Source organism: Drosophila busckii, chromosome 2R (assembly GCF_011750605.1).
Source record: "Drosophila busckii strain San Diego stock center, stock number 13000-0081.31 chromosome 2R, ASM1175060v1, whole genome shotgun sequence".
Classification (NCBI taxonomy): Eukaryota; Metazoa; Arthropoda; class Insecta; order Diptera; family Drosophilidae; genus Drosophila; species Drosophila busckii.
This window is the reverse complement of record NC_046605.1, coordinates 5,549,449-5,563,065: the sequence shown is the minus strand read 5'-3', so window position 1 is coordinate 5,563,065 and position 13,617 is coordinate 5,549,449. Positions and strand designations below refer to the sequence as shown.

At 37.9% G+C, this 13,617-nt stretch overlaps 1 protein-coding gene across 1 annotated transcript; it reads left to right on the top strand.

The window, feature by feature from the left end:
* The first annotated feature begins 756 nt into the window (after nucleotides 1–756).
* LOC108596553 (lachesin) lies at nucleotides 757–13,583 on the top strand. Its single transcript, XM_017982450.1, has 2 exons — nucleotides 757–1,697; nucleotides 12,262–13,583. Exons 1-2 carry the CDS (start codon nucleotides 1,151–1,153, stop codon nucleotides 12,816–12,818), a joined length of 1,104 nt encoding a protein of 367 aa, XP_017837939.1. The 5' UTR covers nucleotides 757–1,150; the 3' UTR covers nucleotides 12,819–13,583.
* The last annotated feature ends 34 nt before the right edge of the window (nucleotides 13,584–13,617 follow it).

Below are 13,617 nucleotides of genomic sequence, written 5' to 3'. Positions count from 1 at the left end.
AGGAAATTAACAAGAGTTCGAGTATGCAGAAACTTTAGCCAGAAACTACTTGAATTAAAACTAGAGATCTTTCCAAAGTTTACAAAATATTTTGGATATTGTATTTTAAGTTATACAGCTGGGCCTAATTTTAGTATTTACATCAAAAAAACAAAAAAAAAAAGAAATGAAATCCAATGTTGAAAACTAAATTTCGTCATATCGACGCTATTTTAATTATTATTATCAATCTATATTAATATGCATTCATACAAAGAAATGTTATACAAAATATAATCGCAATGCATAAGGCACAGAAAGATGAAGAACAAAAGTGAAATACAAAATCAGACATTTATAGAAACTATACATACATAACCACTGAATAATGGAAAATATTACAAAACGAAAAAGAAACGTAAATAAAATACATTTTAAACAAACGTTGAATGCATTTGTTAATGTTTATATTGATTTTCAAAATTGGCGCAATGTGACCGCACACCGAACAGCTGTTGAGCTAATATAAGTTGTTGCGTTCGATCCATGTTCGATGCACGTCTCAATGGTATGAGTTCGACTCAAAGGCTCGCCTCAATTGGTATGAGTTTGACTCAAAGGCTGACAGTAAAGCAGCGTTTTACACTGCTTGCTAACAGTGTGACCACATGCTCGAAGGTAAGCAGTTCGTTGCTGGATTCTGCTTCGCAACGCTTTGGTCACACTCTATTCCAGAAATATACGGTGGCGCGAGAAATTATCTAGCAGATACTCTTTTAGCTTCGGATCGTTCAGACGTGTTTTGCTTTGTTGGTCGCGTGCGCTTTGAATAAACTAGGCTTACAAACACTTACACATCAATTTGTAAGAGAGAGAGTGGCGCTGGAAAACCAGCTTAGAGCGAGCTAACAAGTGTGCTTGGCGAACAGCATCCCGCGTTAAACGTGCAACCGAAAGAGTCAGACCTAGTGCCCCACCTGTATTTGGTGTCTTCTCCAAACGGTTTGACGCAGAGCGCAACGGCAAAGAGCTCAACTGCAGCCAAAAGTTAAATACGTTCCAGTCTCTCGTAATAATTATTAGCAGTAGCTCTAGCTCTAGCGCTTGGTAGGGTGTGGTGCAAAATAAAAAATACAAAGCACAAAGCATACTTAACAATAAAACAATAAATATGTGGCGCGCCAAATTAATGCAAATGGAGAGTGTTTGGCCCGCGTTGTTGCTAGTCCTGGCGCTGGCCACGCACGCACAGGCGCAGCGTACGCCAACCATATCGTATATAACACAGGAGCAGATTAAAGATATTGGCGGCACTGTGGAATTCGATTGCTCTGTGCAGTATGCCAAGGAGTATAATGTGCTATTCTTGAAGACTGACTCTGATCCCGTCTTCCTCTCCACGGGCTCAACGCTTGTAATCAAAGACTCGCGCTTCTCACTGCGCTACGATCCCAACTCTTCCACCTACAAGCTGCAGATCAAGGACATACAGGAAACCGATGCAGGCACCTACACCTGCCAAGTGGTCATCTCAACTGTGCACAAAGTCAGCGCCAATGTGAAGCTCTCAGTGCGTCGCCCGCCCGTCATCTCCGACAACTCTACACAGTCGATTGTGGCCAGCGAGGGCAGCGAGGTAATGATGGAGTGCTATGCCAGCGGTTACCCCACACCAACCATCACATGGCGTCGCGAGAACAATGCTATACTGCCAACGGGTGAGTCTCCATTCCAAACTCTCTATTTACAAAGACATACAAACAAACGTACATAGTATAGTAACTAATTTATTAAATACTCAACGCGACCCTGCTTGGCGTTTGACCCAAACGTTCGTCCAGCTTTGGGGCGCTGTTCAAGCGTGCTCTCTTTCACGCGCGCGCTCTCTGTCTGCCCACACCATGCAAGTGTGTGTGTGTGTGTTTGTGTGTGGCCATGACTCACTCAGGCGTCACCGTGTTGGCGTTTATTTTGCTTTCTTACTTTAGTTATATTCGTTTATAGTTTCTATATATGTAGTTGGCTGCTTTGCGTGCTTTGCATTTTACCTTAGCTACAGTTATATTTTTTATGGGCTTTTCACTTGCTTTGTTCTCAGCAGTGCACAACTTGCACTGCTTTGCGCGTTAAGCTTGGCTTACGCGCGCTCTCTCAACAACGCATACCAAAGCGTGCGCGTGTGCGTGCGAGAGAGAGAGAGAGAGATAATGCGCTCTCAATTTGGGTGCGCACTTGTTTTTACCTTTGGCTCATTTTCTTTGGAATTTCCCAACTTTACTTGCACAGACAGTTTTATTGCTTACTAATAAAATAATTTGTGTGGCTGCAACACAAGGTCAATGCTAATCCTGCACAGGTGTTTTCCTTTTACCTGTTTTGTGAGCCAAGTTGGCTTAGCTGTAAAAACGCAGCTTAGACTGCGCGTAATTGATTTTTGAGTAGCGACTTTACAAGACTTGCAGCGTCATTTGCTCATCCTAAGAAAATACTTGGAAATGCATTTGACAGCAGCTCAATTAGTTATAAACTTTAAGCTCTGACACTAGCTATTGTTGAATTATGCACAAAACAAATTTGCAGTGCTGTAGTTTTATTTTATTGCTTTTTTTATGTTTTTAATTAAACATATATTCCTCACTCTTAATGCCTTTTGTGCATGCTTCTGTATATTTTGAAACGCACACACCCTTTTGATTGTAATTAAAACGATTTTCAGGCATTTGGCTGCCTAAGTTGTGCAATCTTTAATTAGCTTAACCTTGATATGGCTTATAAGGCGCTTTAAGAACTTGGGTGTGTTAAGCTGCCAGCACTTGATGACTGGGGCTTGGGTTTGGGCTTGTGGTAACAAAGAATTGGACACGCTTCAGGGACTTGCAGAGCCCATGGCTTAACTTTTGAGCGTTGCACACAATAAATCAAAGGCCAAAATGGCCAAAGCATTTGTTTGCTTAAGCTGCTGCTGCAGGACTCAAAGCGACAGGAGTTTCACACTTTTTTACGGGTTTTAATTTAAAGCGCTTGGGCAAACAGAACTGCCGTCAAATGCTTTGATATGCGCCAACGAGGCGCAACGAACGGGGCGTGTGAAGCTGTAAGTGGGGTGGGGTGTGTTGAGTGGGTGGAGTGCTGCATGGGCACTAGAGATGCTTTTATGCATATAGGATTCGTATTCGGAGGCATTCGACAACTTCAGCACGCGCAATTGCTTCCGCAACTTGAAAACGTAGCATGCAACGTTTGATGCTGCCACAGAGTGAAAGAGCAAGAAACACAAGACAGAGTTACAAACAAGGCAAAAGGTAGTTCAGGGGGTGGGGTGCTGCATATCAGACACGGTTTTGAGCTTGGGTGGGTTGAAGCATAAACAACGCTAACAACAATAACAATAACACATAAGGCCGAACCGTTAGGCCATGTCGAATGCGCTTTGAGCCCCTTGTGAGCGGCATAATTTTTATTTTGATAGCCGGCTAAATACAATGAGCACAACAATATACAAAATACAAAATATATATAAATTACAAGCCAAAAAGGTAAAAAACACACCACGCAACAAACAAAGCCGCATCCCGATGCGCGAACCTGAAACCAACCCAAACCCACTGCCCTTGCCCTTTGCGTTATTAAATGCAAACAAACAAGCGCAACCCTAAGCAAGGGCAACCCTACACGGCGCAAATTTTGGGCTACGCCTTTGCGCCGCGAGCGCAAACAGAAGGAACCCCTAATCAGACGCTTCCGTTTGTTTTCATTTTTTAGCAAATTTGTTTTAAAGGGTGCGTACTGTAGCAACAATAACAACAGCAATTTGTGCGTTGCCAAGTAAATCAAATTGTTGACTTAAGCAGCTGGCCAAGCGCATTGCTTAGCCAAGCAAAACTGCAGCCTTACCTTGGCCCAAACTCCAAAAAGCGTCACGTGAGCCAAACTGGAGCAATTCAAACAAAAATTTTGCTGCTGCGGCAAATTCAAATGTTGCACAGCTGTTGTTGTTATTGAGGGGCGGGCATATCAAAGATTGCATATAAAATAACATTCCCCATTCTGAAACTGACAGAAAACATCTGCAAGACAAATTTAATTACTCAGTAGCAAATACAGTGCAGAAAAAATTAAGGTCGTTTCAAATAATAAAGTTCTTATCTTAAGCAATTTAGTAATTTTTAAGCAGCACAAACAAATGTTAAAGCCCCCAGAATAATACAAATTTTATAGTTTAATTATTTATAAACAAGCTTATCAGAAACAGTGCAAAGAAATATTTTTAAATATTTTTTTATTATGCTTTCAACTATATATTCAACATATTTTTATTTTATAGAGCAAAAATATACTAAAGAAAAACACTCTGAAATATTTTTTACAGTTCTTTGCACTTTAATATTTTAATGAATTATTTATGACATTCGTTTTATTTTGAAATTGAACTGAAAATTTAGAACACAATTTCTTATGTATTTTTGATGTTTATTATACACTTTGACATTTATTGTAAACAGTTCTTTCCACTCTGAAATATTATAAAATATTTTTTACATTTGTTTATAAAAGAAAAGAAATTTAAAAATATTTTCGACAAGTAATTTTATAACATTTTGCACAATTGTTGCAATTTTATTTGTTTACATATGACTTTTCTCGCTGTGTACGTGCATCTTTCTGAGCCTTAGATCGCCTAATCGCTGCGATACGATCTTCGGCAATGCGCTTGAATAAACAAACAAAAACACATTCGTCGCCATATATAAATTCAATTGACATTAATTGGACAATTATGTGTGGCGCATTGATGCGAGTCAAGAGATTAGATACTTCAGATAGAAGGAGAACTATGCACATATGGGCATGAACAGACTTGTCGCAACAATTTCTGCGCCCTTTTATACAAAAACAAGTCAAGTTGAGCGTAAAAACGTTTATGCAAATTACTTCAAAAATAAAATTGAGCTCAAGAGCAGAGAGCAGCTGAAGTACTCCAATTGCGTAATGAAATACAAATGCAATTTAGCATTAGCTGTAACGGCTTAAGGGTAAAATATGTAAATTACATTCATTTTGTTTGAAATTTACGCTAAAATATTTGGCAATTGATGCGCCACTTCAGCGCACAACGGGGCGTGTTGCTAATATTGGTAATACAACAAACATTTATAAATGAAAAATTGCACCCTTTTAAAAATATGCAGTCTAAATATTTGCAAGTAATTAAGAGCAGGAGAGTGAGAGTTATGTATTATGATTGCTACGGCAAACAAAATTCCTGCAAGGCAAACATAAAGGAAGTGAAAACAAGCAACAAAGCTGCGCATGTATGTATGTATGTGTGTGTCTCTGTTTTATGCTTTATGGCATTATGTTCTAGTTGCAAAGTCGGGTAGAAAAGCAGGCAACAACTACTAAAAAAAAAACTTGTTTATAAATGTTGGTTGCTGGGGCAACGACCACATGACAAAGGCGGCCAACAACTTTTTAGCAGCAGCAGCAGCAGCAGCAAAGGGACGCTAAGGGCATGTGGCTGGTCGTTGTTGCAAGCGTTGCACTTACTGCTTATTTAATTGCAGGAAATTTTATTATAGCCAAACCCTTTAGCATACGCATAAAGTTTTATTTAGACAGCACTTAAGGCTGAGTTCAAAAGGTTACTTAAACTTGCCTAGACAATCTTGTCGATCAGAGCTAAATTATATACAAGCCTATGACGAATTACACTTTCACACAAAAAACCATAAAAATGCATTTTCTTGAGAAAGCGCGCTATAAAAATTATTTAAGGCTGTCGGCATTAGCTGTAATTATAATTAGTAATATTGTTTTTATATTGAAGTAGCAAAGTAATTTAATAGCGCCATAAAAGATTATTAGTTAAATCGTAACAAATTGTGTAAAAGCATAAAAACAATATTTTTGGTATTTTTGTAAGTGTTAGAAAGAAAGTTTCTGCTGTAATATTTAATTGAAAACAATTTCTAGAACATTTTTATTTGAATACTTTCAAGTTTTGCTTGCTTTTAAATAAATTTTCTATATTTTGTAAGTGGCAAAACAAGTTTTTTTAGAACAAAAAATTTTTAAAATATTTTATTTTGTTTTTTTTTCTTGTTTGCCCAAACTTAAAGGTTATTAGTTAAAATGTATCAAATTGAGTAAAATAACAAAAGCAACATTTGTAGAACTTTTTTAAGTATTAGAATTGAAAATTGATTTAAAGAAAATTTGTATTTTGAACTACAATTTTAAAAATATTTTATTTGTTTTTTAATAATTTCAACTTGACATTTATTTTGAATACTTTCATGTAATTGCTTTTAAAAAATGTTCTGCTTTTATATTTTGTTTAGAGCTACAATTTTTAAATTATTTTATTTTGGCTTTTAATATTTTCAAGTAATTGTTTGACCAAAAGATCGCTTGTAAAGAAAATTGTAGTACTTGCTTTCTATTTTCTCTCAGTGTTTGTGCTTTTGGCACAAATTTTCGCTCAGCTTAGCAGCAACAACTCATATGGCCGCCATTTTGTGTCGCTCGCTCTCTTGAGCAACGCTAGCTTTACCTTTTTCCCACAGCCCAGCTAAGCCGACAGCTTACACACACACACACACACACGCGCACATTGAGCAACACTTACATGCATTAGAGCATTTGCTGGTATTGCGCTTATCACAGACCGAAATTTTGTTCACGTATTTTCCCCATGCAATATTATTTATTTATTTAGCACTTTCGCTGGCTAAATGTTTGCTTACGTCACGGCAAACCGGCTCGGGCCGGCTCGGCTCGGCTTTTAAATCCTTATCGTCGTCAGTCGCATTATTTTATTGTGATCCTTTTGCCTGTCACACTCTATTTGCACTCGAGGAGAGAGAATTGTGTTAATATTTGTTTAGGCACATGCTCATGTCAGATTTATAGCGTTCATTTGTTTGCTTAGTGATTTTTTCTGCGCCTATTGTTGAGAATTTTTGTAGCGCAGTGTAGTAAGTGCAATGGCAATGCGCAATGCCAATTCAATTACTCGCACTAAAAATACGCGAGTTGAGAATTTTAAACTCAATTGAGTTGTGCCTTTGTGTGTGGCATGAGCGGCACAATAAATGGCATGCCACAACTTGGGGGTAGCTATAATATGCTGCTGCCTCTACTACTCGAAAGAAAATCACTTTTCAAAAGTCAACAACGCTGCCAGCAGAGACAGAGCTCAAGTGCATGGAAAGGGTAGGGGCAAGGGCAAGGGCAGCTCAGCTCAGTTTGGGGGTGTTGGGCTTTAAAGTCTCGCCAACGTCCGTGGAGGGTTGTGGGCTGTGGTTGCTACTGCTGATGCGTTAGCCACCAAAGTGGGTGCATTCACATGTCTCAAGAGCTTGTTATATGCTTCGATATATGTGCTCATGTGTGTGTGTGTCTGTGTGTGTGTGTGTGTGTGTGTGTGTGCAACAACAACTCAGCATATTGGGTGACAAAACAGGAAGACGCAACAACAATTTTTTGCACAGGCATGCAATTTTTTTTTAACAAGAACCAAGCTAGATGATTATGAATGATGATGAGCTGCTGATGAGCGACAACAGCAGCATCCACAGCAGCAGCAACAGCAGCAGCAAATGTTGCTGAGGCAAAGCTGCAGCAACTTTCAGATGTTGCTAGGCAAACAAAACTCATTTGTTGCTGAGCATTTAAATCTTTAGAATTCAAAAACAGAAGTTGGGTAACAAATTAAGAAAATTGTGTGGGCGTTAGAGTTTCCCAAAAGAGAGTGGGAGCTAAACGATTTATGACTGTGAGAAACAAACGCATCAAGCTGCATACACATTTAAAAAAAAAAACATTTAAATTTTAATTAGCATTTAAATAAATGTTAAAGGGTGAATTTGCTTAGCTACAAACTGCAGACTTTATTTCAAATTAGAATGAAAAGTGCTTAAAAAGTAAGAAAAATTAGGCAATAAATTCTATAAACTCAAAAAGTATAAATAAATTTAATTTACTGCATTTATTCGAACTTCCCTCTTTTATGGCAGCGTTTAAGTCTTAGTTTCTATAACTTAACTAAGCTACAAACTGCAGACTAAGTTGAAGTCTGTTGATTAGTGTGCATTGTAAATTATAAATTGGAATGAAAATTGCATAAAAAGTATAAAAAAAATAATTGATAAATTCTAGAAATAAATTTAATTTACTGAATTTTTTTGATAGTAGCGCCTTAATCTTAGTGCCTATAACTTAACTTAGCTACAAACTGCAGACTAAGTTAGAAGTCTGTTGATTAGTGTGCATTATTTATTTCAAACTAGAATGGAAATTGCATAAAAAGTACAAAAAATAATTGATAAATTCTAGAAACTAAAAAGGTATAAATAAATTTGAACTTCAGCGTTTAATTCTTAGTTGCAATAACTTGACTACAGCAAATTAAATAAACTCTAAGCTGTCTTATAGTTAACTCAAGTAAAAATCAGTGCTGATATTTAAACAAGATAAACCTAAACCTATTAGTATCGTCCAATCAAGCAAAATCATCAAACTTGCGTCGGCTTAACAACCTCGAAAAATAAAAGTGAAAATTGCATTAGAAGGCGCAAAACCAACGCGCAGTTTTTTTTTAATTGGATTTCTAGCCCACTGCAGTGAGTAAGTGAGATGGGTATGTCTATGGCTAAGCTCTGCCCGCAGCTCAAAATGGAACAGACTGGGGGGCAGGGCATATATATATACATATATGTATATAAGTGTGCAGCGGGCGCAAATAATATGAAACGTCATTAAACAGCGACGACTGAGCTTTTGATTATGATGAGTCACACGTGCTGGTTGCTGCTCATGCTGCATTAACAATAATGTTTAAGACTGTTGACATTTAGCAGCTGAATGATTGAATATTAATTTTTTTTGGCGCTGAGAAATTTGCAGGAAATTGACAGGCAGCAAAAACAAATATGGCTGGCAGGCATAAAGTTTTGAGAAAAGGGAAAGTGTTGAAACGATTTGTGACTAAAACAGCTGCCACTTGGTTGTGGCAAGGGCTGAGTGTGCAACGCTGATTGGTGCGGCTCGAAAAATTTTGCATGCCATTTTCCATATTGTGTGTGTGTGTTTTTTGGGAAGCTTCAGTTTGGTGGTTGGTTTATGACGCGTCGTCCCAAAATGGCGTCAGCTAATAGTTTAGTTACCAAAAAAAAATTGAGGTGTGCAACCCTCTCTCGAATTTTCCCAGCCAACTTGTCATACAAACGATTTTCCAAGTCAGCGCGCACACAGCAACAAACAATAAACAAAAATGTTGCAACTGTAGCAAGTCTGTATAAAATATGGCTTAGAACTCAACAGTGTTTTTTGACTGACAGCGCGTTGAAAGTTACAAAAGAGAGCGAGAGCGAGAGCGACAGCAGCTGCAGGTGAACCCAATGAACCTGCCATGACTGTATTTCTGCTTCTTCTTCTTTTTACGTCTCGTTGGCTGCATTTCCTCTGCTATGTGAGTCGGCATGTTTTGTGAGTTGAGGCTCAAGCTGTTACATTTCGCATCCTTTAGGTTTCACTGTCTAGGCCTTGCTACCTGCTTGCGTTTAGGCCATGCTCAAAAGACGTCGCACAATTTTCCCTTCTGACAATTTATCTTTAGCCTGTTTGCCCAAAGGTAAACGTCGACTCTCTGCTGTTGTTGTTGTTGTTGTTGCTGCTGCAGACAGATTGCTTAGCTTGGCTTGAAAAACAAATGCATTGGCTTGTATTTTTTTCATTATCAACACCACTGTCTTTGCTGCTTTTTGTTGCTTGTTTGTTTTTCTTTTTGTTGTTGTTGTTTTGCTTTCATTAGTCTGAGTCTTCGTACTCTTCTCTATATCTAGCACGTCATCCTGTGCGCGCAAAGTGTTTTTAATTCTCTCATTAGTAACTGAAATTACAGCGCCCCAAGTGAGAGTGCAATAGATATCCGGCTGAGCTCTCTCCCTCTCTCTCTTTGCAGCAATGCGGGCACTCAGCGCTGCTGCATTTATCATTAATTTTCCTAGCTCTGCACTTTGTTATGCTTTTTACCATAGCCTACAATCAATTTGTCATATTTACAACGTGTTATTAGCAGCTGCAGTCGGCAGTGCCATATTACAAAAATTAAAGGGTTTGACTTTGTTTGGACTGCTTCGATGTTTTTGATTGCAGCTGATATATGATTCTACTAGATACAAGATTTGCTAATTAGCCTCAAGCCTCATTTACAGTCTCATACATCATTTAGCAGTTGCATTTGTCTTGGGGGTTGTACTTCATTCATATTGTTCTTATGCTTAATAAATTTAACCCAAAATGTCAGACAGCAAATTGCGTATTCAAAGAGTTTAATTAACAGCAGCAGTACACTGAGCAAAATAGGGGAAATCAAAACGAGTTGCAAGCAATGTTTATGTATGAAAACTTGAGCTCAAGAGTTACAAAGTAAAAACTCTACAAGTTGAGAGAAATATTTCTCTCTAACTTACAAAATTTTTTTGTTCTTTCTTCGAGTGCCTAACTTTATAGATTTTTACTCTTTTGATCGGAAGCTCAAATATCAAATTTAAATTTTAAACTAAAATTGTGAAAGCAAGCCCAAAAAAATAGCGGAAAACAAAAAAAAATGAAAGAAATGTTTATTAATAAAAAGAATAATAGAAACATATTTGGTTAAATTTATACAATTTTATATTAGAAATAAAAAAGAATAATAGAAACATATTTGCTTAAATTTCTAAAATTTTATATTATAAATAGTTCTCATAAAATTCCAAATTTAGAAATATTTAACATGTGTAAAATCAAAAGGAACTAAATAATGTTTATTATTTAAAACTTATGTGCAATTGAATCAGAACTATTAACTAACTTACATAGATTGTTTACTCTTTGTGCGAATCGGCATTAGCTCAAATATTTCTATATATTTAAATTAGTCTTTTTTCCAGTGTCTGGCTTTCTTCATTCTAGTTCGGCTACCGAAATAATTAAAACTACTTTACTTATAATTGCTGCCAAACTGTCACGCCCGAATTAAATGTCATTAAGCCTGCTTTATACTAAGTATGTTAGTTTATTGTGCTAACGGTTCATGTGTTGTGAACCAAAGCGCAGATTAAACAATAATCTATAACGTTGAGGGTCTTTGCTTATCAAAGTGTTCATCACAGTTTTCATGCAAGAGTAAATTTGTTTTAAAAAGCTTTAGCAGCGGCTACGTCACAATGAATAAACTTGGTAAATACACTTTGGTAGTATTTATTTTGACAGCTGCTGGGCTAATTGCACAAAAGGCCTAAATGCTACTCCAACTGGCAGCTTGTGCCAAATATTGAAATGAATTTGTAGCCCGCATATAACAGTCTTGAGCTTAAGCTATTTCAATTGCAATCAATCCCCACACGCTCTTGCCGCTTGCCGCTTGCCTCCTGCCGTCTGTCAATTCAATTTTAATCAAATGCGTTACATCGATTCCCCAGCGCAATTAATTTGAAATGTTTCAAATGAATAGACACATGTATTTGGCCTCTCCGCAAACGCTTGGCCCGCATTTGCAGTTGCAGTTTGCATATGAGTTTGAAATTTTAAGCAATTTAAGCGCCTTTCACAGTCGTTCGTATATACGTATTTCATTTAACGCTTTTTATAGCTGTGTGTGTGTAGTTTGTGTCAATTGTTTGAGCCTGAATTGTTTTTGAGCAAATGTTTGAAGAGCCCATTGAGGGAGCAAAGCAAGGCAAGCAGTTAGTACATTGCACTCGTTTCGCAGTCATTACAGTTTGTGCTGCGGTAGCTTCCGGTTATGAGAGCAGCCGCTTTTTTTCCATACGTATTCGCATTCGCATTCGTATTCCCATTCACGTGCACGCTTCAGTTGCCATACACTCACCCACTCCGCTGAGCTGAGCAGTTGGCAGCTCTTTTAAAATTAGTTGCAAAAACGTGGCTGACTAAAATGGTTTGCTTGTTAAAGGTCATTAACGTGGCCATTGTTACAGACACTCTAGCAGACAATTAAAAGGTCACTGAGCAAGCCTCTCCCACCCCCGATCCCTAGAGCTCATTTAAATCAGATTTGAGTGCACACACATAATGGGCGACACGTTTAAGTGCATTGAATTGATAGCCCTGATGCAGTTGAACACCCCTAGCTAACAATAAGTTACAAATTGATGTTGTAATCGATACTATCGATATACCAACTCTTTCTCTCTCATTTAGCTAAGCAACAATTAATTTATAGTTTAGTAGTTCTTATCGATTTACTAACTCTTTTTCTCTTTTGTCTTACAGACAGCGCCACCTATGTGGGCAATACGCTGCGCATCAAGTCGGTCAGGAAGGAAGATCGCGGCACTTACTACTGCGTGGCCGACAATGGCGTCAGCAAGGGCGATCGCCGCAACATCAATGTGGAAGTGGAGTTTGCACCAGTGATCACTGTGCCGCGTCCACGTCTGGGCCAGGCGCTGCAGTACGACATGGATCTGGAGTGCCACATTGAGGCGTACCCACCGCCAGCCATTGTCTGGACCAAGGATGACATTCAGCTGGCCAACAATCAGCACTACAGCATTTCGCACTTTGCCACCGCCGATGAGTACACCGACTCAACGCTGCGTGTGATCACCATTGAGAAGCGTCAGTATGGCGACTATGTCTGCAAGGCCACCAATCGCTTTGGCGATGCTGAGGCGCGCGTCAATCTCTTCGAGAACATCATTCCCGTCTGCCCGCCGGCTTGTGGACAGGCGTATTATGGCTCAGCTGAGCAAATTGCCGCCGCTTCCGTTTCCATTTCATCGCTTGCTGCATTGGGTCTGCTGCTGGCGCTGCTTTACTCCAGATAAGCCAACTAAGGCCCCAATATGATGCTCTCGCCCATATCTAAATCCCACATACCATCAACAAACAGCTCTTGCATATACTTAGCATTTATAATTAATAATAACGCATAGACAACAACAACTGTAGACAAATGTGTCGCAAACAAAAAAAAAAAAAAACAAAACGCAAAACTTTTTCTCACAGCCAGCAAAATGTTATTTAAAATTTCTGTTGTTTATTCTTTGTTTAAACATGTCCAAGTCCAAGCTATGAAACGTCCAGCATATTTTAAGTTTAAGCTAAGTTAAAACAGCTCATGTCTCTTAATATAAATTTAATACCAACTAAAGACAAGAATCCAAATATTTCACTTTTGACTTTAAACCCGTCCGTCTTAATTTGCTTGTAGTCTGTATATTTTTTTAAATAATTCCCTAAGGCAATGACTATATATGCTCCATATACAAACACACACATCACAAAAGCCAATGCCACGCTGTCCAATATGCATTCCATTACTTTAGTTGCAAAATATTTTATTTTTATTAAATAAACAATAAAGTTTTTGCTGCAATGTAATTAAGTTGTCAATTAAACACAACTTGAGACAAAGATACAAATACGAATACGATGGCAAACAGCAAATATCCGAAACAGCTAACGAATGTTGTGTAAATTAGTTAATAAGCACACAATTCGACATAAACATTATACACAAAAGAAACAAATTCAAACCCATTTGTATTTGATGGGTGTAAATTTATATAAAGCGACTTTGTAATACAAAAAAAAACAAAAATTAAAATAAAAAAATATATGTAA